At 44.8% G+C, this 6,982-nt stretch overlaps 2 protein-coding genes across 2 annotated transcripts in view; one reads left to right on the forward strand and one right to left on the reverse strand.

Annotated features, from left to right (window-relative positions):
* Positions 1 to 5,674, forward strand: part of DDX39B (DEAD (Asp-Glu-Ala-Asp) box polypeptide 39B) — a 13,981-nt gene extending 8,307 nt beyond the window's left edge. The window contains exons 7-11 of the mRNA XM_006875614.1: positions 1,312 to 1,443; positions 4,087 to 4,196; positions 4,293 to 4,437; positions 4,556 to 4,703; positions 5,449 to 5,674. Coding sequence (XP_006875676.1) covers positions 1,312 to 1,443; positions 4,087 to 4,196; positions 4,293 to 4,437; positions 4,556 to 4,703; positions 5,449 to 5,465 — 552 coding nt within the window. The 3' untranslated portion in view covers positions 5,466 to 5,674. The remainder of the gene's footprint in view (positions 1 to 1,311; positions 1,444 to 4,086; positions 4,197 to 4,292; positions 4,438 to 4,555; positions 4,704 to 5,448) is intronic.
* A 270-nt stretch (positions 5,675 to 5,944) lies between these two features.
* Positions 5,945 to 6,778, reverse strand: MCCD1 (mitochondrial coiled-coil domain 1). The gene is made up of 2 exons (XM_006875672.1): positions 6,608 to 6,778; positions 5,945 to 6,133 (listed from the first exon to the last, which is right to left on the reverse strand). The coding sequence occupies exons 1-2, from the start codon at positions 6,776 to 6,778 to the stop codon at positions 5,945 to 5,947; spliced, it is 360 nt and encodes a 119-aa protein (XP_006875734.1).
* Positions 6,779 to 6,982: the final 204 nt, after the last annotated feature.

The raw sequence follows: 6,982 nt of genomic DNA on the forward strand, positions 1-6,982 counted from the left end.
TTTTTTTTTTCCTGTTCCCGTTTTTTTTTCCTGAACCCAAGGCGTGGTGGTGTGCCTTCCCCCTCCCCCATGTGTGTTGGGGGGAGGGTATCCTGAATGGGGTGGTAGATTTTTCTTTTTTCTTTTTTTAAATACTCTGGATAAGGGTACACGAAAAATTAAAAGGGAGGGGTTCCACTTGGATGCAACCAGATGGGCTGCTAGGGTTTGGGGCTAGGCGAAGCTCATTGCATAAGCAGTGGAGTGTGTTCTTGTCCTCCCTGTACTACTATCAGTGGAATAATAACCCTGTATCTCTAGCTGTCTTTGGGGGTTAGAATTAGACTTGAAGGTGGCCATAAAGCCTTTCAAGAGAAAGTTTTGCTTTTTGCCAGCCTGTCTTCTGGGATTGGGCTTGTGGTTACCCCACCCCCTGACATACACACACTTTTTCCCCTTTTGATACTGGGTGTTCATATTAATTTATCTCCAAGTTAGGAAGGATATTAGAAAAGTTGAACCTTGGGTTTTTTGAGTCTTGAGTCAGTTTCTGTCTTGCTTATGCAACCTTTCACCCCTTATAAGGGGTGGTTTTCTTTTTTCTTTTTAAAGATGAATGCATATTTGTTGCTGAATTTGTTTTTGTTTTTTAAAGCACAATTTTATTGATATAACCTTGTAGATAATTTGACTTTGAATTCAGAGACCCGTCTCATTATCTAAAACAATTTAAGGTCTGAAGGCAAGTTCTTTGCCCTAATTTTTGCTTCTTTCATGGCATTTTGCCCACTTCTTTGTAGCATTCTGATCTTAAAGATATCCTCTCAGTTGAATATATACTTCACCTACTTGAGAGAACATTCAAGTGGAGCAATCCTTGTCCCTGCCCATGTTATAACCAACTCTGATGGGGTTATTCTGACCTGGAGTCACGTTTTCTCATCCTTTCCATGTGTTTAGATCATGTTTTCCCTTTGAGAAGCATCTCGCATTGTTTTGATTCCTTTACCATCCATTTGTCAGAATGGCATTTGCCGTTGGGTGGTTCCACCATTCCTTTTCCTCTCCTGCAGAGTTTCCTACACATGAGAGTTTTTAGTTGGGCAGTTTTAAAACCCCACTGATATCGAATGAAATTAAGTCTAATGTGGCAGAAATCACATTGAAATGTGGATTTTTTTTTTTTTTTTGAGGGGGGTTGGGGTTTTCTGTCTTCTCTTCTCCCCATCCCCCCCATGGGGTGTATTGGATATCAACTTCCTCCACCTCCCCCCCAGGTTAACCCCCCCACTCTGCCCTCCTCCCGTTCCCTACCCCCTTCCTCCCCCCCAGCCAATGGAGATCTTCGTGGATGATGAGACGAAGCTGACGCTGCATGGATTGCAGCAGTACTACGTGAAACTGAAGGACAACGAGAAGAACCGGAAGCTCTTTGACCTTCTAGATGTCCTTGAGTTTAACCAGGTCAGTTGTTCAAAGTCCAGTTAGGGGTGGGCATTGGATTCTTCTCCAGCTGTAACAGAAACCTGATTAAGTACCTTTCGATTGAGGAAAGCATCTGCAATGTAGGAGAATGCTAAATGAGATTATAAATGTCTTTTTGGTCAAATTGTTGACCTCTGATGTGTACCAAGGGACAGAGAAAGAGCAAGGCGGGAGTGCTTCTCCATTACTGTCATGGACAGGTGCTAAAAACATAGAAACCTCAACCAGTAAACCTCAAAAACTAGAAACTCAAGAGTTTTAAAATTGAAAGAATTTCAAACCATTTTGAGCCCGTTATTGACAAAGTGACTGCAGCTGTGCACTGGCTCCCAGGAATTTAGAAAAGACTGCAGAACTAGGGATATCGCTAACAGTTGTCATCAGGTGGATCTTGGCTGAAAACAATATCAGAATGATGTTTGCCTGTGTTTATCAACTATGGGTAGGCATTCAGCTGTGTGGATCATACTAAACCATGGTTAACATTGCGAAGGACTTCTCTGATGTGGTGCTATAAGGTCAGCACTGGACTGCGAACCACAAGCTGGCAGTTCAAACCCCTTCCTTGAAGGGGAAAACTTATATAGGGTTGCTATGAATTGGAACTGACTCGACAGCACTTAACAACAACATCGTGAAGAATGAGAATTTCAGAACGCTTACTGTTGTTCAGGTAGCAAGGAGTTACTGTGCTTCAAAGTCGGCAAAGGTGTGCAGCAGAGTTGTATTTTTTTTTACTTACTAAGTCTGTACTGAAAAATAATCCAAGAAGCTGGACTATATGAAGAACAAGACATCAGAACAGGAGGAAGACTCAGTCTGTGCTAAGCAGATGACAGTTTTCTTTTACTGATAAACTACAGTCTTCAGTGTAGTTTACGCCATAATGTCAAGAAAATGGAAATATTGACAAGTGGGTGGGGATTGAAGTTTCTGAAGATTTTATCTATTTGAATCAATATCTGTCCATGGACAGCAGTCTAATCAAATGGCATTGCATTGGGCAAATCTGCCTTAAAAGACCTCTAAAGTCTTAAAAGGCAAAGATGTCACTTTGATGACAAGTGCATCTGGCCTGTGATAACCAATGATCTCATCAAACGCATGTGACGATGATGATGTTGTTTAGTACTGCGGAGTTGGTTCTGACTCATAGTGACCCTGCACAGGGTTTCCGAGACTGTAAATCTTTACAGGAGCAGAACACCTCATCTTTCTGCCATGGAACAGCTGGTAGTTTCGAACTGCTGACCTTGAGGTTGGCAGCCCGACTCATAACCACTATGCTACCAGAGTGATAGCTACACAAATAGAATATATCCTTTGAGTTGTGTAGACAAAGAAGGAACAAAACAGGCTTAGAAGAAATACAAGTAGAATGTTCTTTAGAAGCCAGGATGGTAAGACTGCCTTTCTTTGGTCATGGCATCAGGAAAGACTAGTTGTTAAAGTGGAGGGTCAGTAAAAACAAGGGAAACGCTCAGTGAAATAGACTGACACCATAGGTAACGGTGGGCTGAAACATCAAGGCTCACAGAAATGGCACAGGAGTTGGGCAGCATTTTGTTCCTTGTATGTAAGGCTGCTGTTCATCAAAGCAGACTCATTGGCACCTAACAGTAGCAGGGTTCTTAAATACTTCCTCTTAACACTATCCCCTAAGGAGAAGCATTGTATCAGGTTGCCTGCTGTATAGTTTATTTGCACTAAAATCTACTTTTCAAAACTAAAATAGATACCTTGGGTTTAATTTTTTTGTGAACAGGAGTACTGGTCATAGTCTTTTCTAGATTTTACTTCTAATTTTTATTACTTTTTTATGAGCTAGTCTCATCTCCTGGCATGTCTGATTGTTTTGGCTACTGTTCTCTGTGTCTTTTCAGAGGACAATCTGATGTTAATGTTGAGTCAGTTGTTAAGTGCTGTCCAGTTGGTTCCGACCCATAGCGACCCTGTATAGGGTTTCCAAGGAGCAGCTGATGAGCTTGACCACTGACCTTGCAGTTCGAATGGCTTTGCAATCTGGCGCATTAACCCACAGTGCCAGTGACTCATAATCCCATATGTGTAGACTAAAAATCACTCCATAGAGTTTTTATACCTTTGACTTTTCAGAAGCAGCTCACCAGGCCTGTCTTCTAAGGCACTTCTGGGTTGACTCAAACCACTTAACTTTTCGGCTAGAGTGCTTAACTGTTTGTGTCTCTTATGGATCTGAGTCCAGTCTAAAATATAAGCTAAACTCCTTGTTGTCAAATCTGTTCTTGAAGGCAAGGTAGAACTGCCTTCAAGGCATTTAATCTTTACAGAAGTAGACGGTCACTCCCCCCTCCCCAGAGTGACTGGTGGGTTTGAACTGTCAACTTTTAGGTTAGCAGCCGGGCACTTGACCACTGTTCCTCCGGGGCTCCTATTGAGGCCAGTCTATTCTGGTAAAATCAGAGCCAAAAGAAAATCTAAATTATTTAGAGCAGAGGGAGAAAATTGGTAGGGAATGAGGGACTGGAAGTAATTCCTTTAAAGATGAAATTAGTGAAAATTCTCTTGAACATATCCTATCCTCTCTTACACACATACACATATCCTCTCTCGTGGACCCACAACTCCCCACCACATATACAGGTGGTGATCTTTGTGAAGTCTGTGCAGCGTTGCATTGCCCTGGCCCAGCTTCTGGTGGAGCAGAACTTCCCAGCCATTGCCATCCACCGTGGGATGCCCCAGGAGGAGAGGTGAGTGAAAAATGGGAGGCGATTCTGTATCCTTCGGAGACAGAGAACATTGAGAGAAGAGCATTTGAACGTTTTTCAAAATTTTCTTTCTCACAGGCTTTCTCGGTACCAGCAGTTTAAAGATTTTCAGCGACGAATTCTTGTAGCTACCAACTTATTTGGCCGAGGCATGGACATTGAGCGGGTGAACATTGCCTTTAACTATGACATGCCGGAGGATTCTGACACCTATTTGCATCGGGTAAGCTCATTCTCCTTTCTTGCGCCCTTATTTTCTGCATCTTTTCATACCTTACATTTAATCTCTCTAGGGTATCTTTTTCCTCTTTTGAGAAGTACTGACTTCTGTTTCCTTCCAGGTGGCCAGAGCAGGTCGGTTTGGCACCAAGGGCTTGGCCATCACATTTGTGTCAGATGAGAATGATGCCAAGATCCTCAATGATGTTCAGGACCGCTTTGAGGTCAATATTAGTGAGCTGCCTGATGAAATAGATATCTCCTCCTACAGTAAGTGTTGATCTCATGAGCTGTGGCCACTTTGAACTTTTTGTTCTTTAGTGTATTTGTGTTGAATCTCTTTTAAATGATTATAATCCCCTCCATGTACCATCAGTTAGCAGTATTTCTCTCTAGTCACTTTAGCTCTTTTTTTTTAAACACTCAGGCATATATATATAATAATTTACACCACCAAAGGGTACATTCTGCAAGCCTCCCTCCTGGCCGCCATCTCTTTGTCTCTCACGTCCAATGAATCTAGAGTCCTCAGCTGCTCCCCCTCTCAATGTCCCCATTTCTGCCTCCCATCTCTGGTGTGGTTTCTTCTCTGGATAAGATCTTGAATTCCACTTGTGCTCTTCTCCCTTGATGGTTCTAGAGTCCTGTGTTTCTGGACTGTAAGATTAATTACTCCCTTGTTTTTGTTACAAAACTTCTACCTTTACAATTGTGACAGTTGCAATTAAGTCATGATAACAGTTACTCATTATTGAATCAGAAGAATCTTAGGCCCATTTCTTTTAACCAGACCTATCTAGACAAGATGAATACTATTCAGTGGGGACTCTTTCTTTCCCCACACACTATTAAACTTTATTGCCCCCTCATTTTAGGTAGCCAGTGTCGAAGTTGCCCAGAAGTTCCATTATCTTTTAATTCATTTTTCCATGAACTTTTTGAAGCCCTTTTGTATGTGTGTCTACAACCTTTTTCCTTTCCATACCACATTCTAACTGTCATATTTTCTCTTCAGTTGAACAGACACGATAGAGGATTCACTCATTCTGGAATGTGACAGTCCCTCTCCAGGAGCCAATATCAGGCGCGGGGGTGAAGGAGACACTACTGCCACCTACCCCGACCCCCGCACCCACGCCTCCCCTCTTTTGCATCACCACCACCACACCTGAGTCCCCAGTCCTGATTTATCAGACTTTTATAACAAAACTAAAAACGAAACACATGTGTCTGTAGTATCTGTAAGTGCTCCATCACTTTATTAGATTTGGGGTGAAGTCGTTCTAGGGCTTGATCCAGAACCAGAACCTTGTTTGGGACTGAGAGAGGCCCAAGCAGACTGAAGAGGCCCTGGCTCCCCATTGCCTTCCAGTTCGTGGTCCATTGTGGAGGGCTCATTTTTCATTTTCTTAGTGGTGGGAGTAAGACTGGGATGTTCATGATTGAAGGGTTTGTTCCGGGTGGTGTGCAGTATTTCCAGGGTTGGAGGGTGAATTGAGAATTGCGGGAGCTTAGGCGTCTCCTTTCAGGCTTTCTCGGTGTCGCCTCATCTGTTCCTTTAACTTTTGTATCTTGAGCACCAGGGCTTGAGCCTCCCAGGCGCCCTCTTGCCCTTCCAGCATTGCCTGGTACAGCTCCAGCTGCTGCTCCAGCAACTCCTCAGCTTGGGCCAACTCAGCTGTGCGCCGGGGCCCAGGACCCTGGTGAAGGGTAAATTGGGAAGAGAGAACCTGTCCAAAGGAGCTGTGACTCTTGATTAGAAAGTCAGGAGTCTCAACTTAGGCCTTCTCTCTTTTTAGCCTTATTAGTTGAAGGTCATTTGAATTGGGGAGCCAAGGTACTATCTTGGGCATAATCCTCACTGACCCAGGAACTTTTAAGAATTGGATCCTTGGTGTAGAAGTCCAGGGTCATGGAAAGGAGAGGACTAGCTGTCCCTCCCCTCTAAGAAATCATTAACTGTTACTTGCAGGGGAAATTCCTGTTCAGGAACTTTGTGAACTGTGCTGCTTTTGGGGAGGGAGAAGAGCTGGGTGGGGGTAGGGCAGCCCAGGAGCTGAAAGGTGGAACTCTGGCAACAAGCTCCAGGGATCCGGGAACTGTCTTGGTGGGATTGAGGAGGCTTCCCCCCCACCCAGCATTAGCCCTCCACACCCTCCATTGGTGTCACTTACCCTAGTGAGTGACCGCATCTTTCCACTGTTCGAGGAGGAGCTGGTCTGCTCGCCTGTGCTTGCCTTAGGGCTCTGGGAGCAACAACCCCGGGAAGCCTGGGGGGCCAGGAGCCAGGAGGGCAGGAGGCGCCAGCAACAGTATCGGGAGAGCCAAGGCAGAGGGAGCACCATGGTGGTGAGGCCAGGAGCTGTCAGAACTGCCCAGTAGCCACCCGGAACTGGCTCCCACTGGGCTTTGGGCCTTGCTTCGGTGCCCAACCCTGCCTAGGCCCCCGCCCCCGCCCCTGCCCCGCTCCACTGCCCCCACCTCCCAACCTGGCCCCAGACAGAGTTCAAGAGCTGTTGCTGATGTGAAAACCATTGCTGCCCGTTTAG

This window comes from Chrysochloris asiatica, unplaced genomic scaffold (genome assembly GCF_000296735.1).
Source record: "Chrysochloris asiatica unplaced genomic scaffold, ChrAsi1.0 scaffold00333, whole genome shotgun sequence".
In the NCBI taxonomy this organism is placed as follows: Eukaryota; Metazoa; Chordata; class Mammalia; order Afrosoricida; family Chrysochloridae; genus Chrysochloris; species Chrysochloris asiatica.

What these genes read in the sequence shown, in the direction of transcription:
- MCCD1 (XM_006875672.1), bottom strand. Translation starts at nt 6,778, where the DNA reads ATGGTGCTCCCTCTGCCTTGGCTCTCCCGATACTGTTGCTGGCGCCTC. An exon ending in AGATGCGGTCACTCACTAGG is followed by an intron (nt 6,134 to 6,607) that starts GTAAGTGACACC and finishes ACCCTTCACCAG; the next exon opens with GGTCCTGGGCCCCGGCGCAC.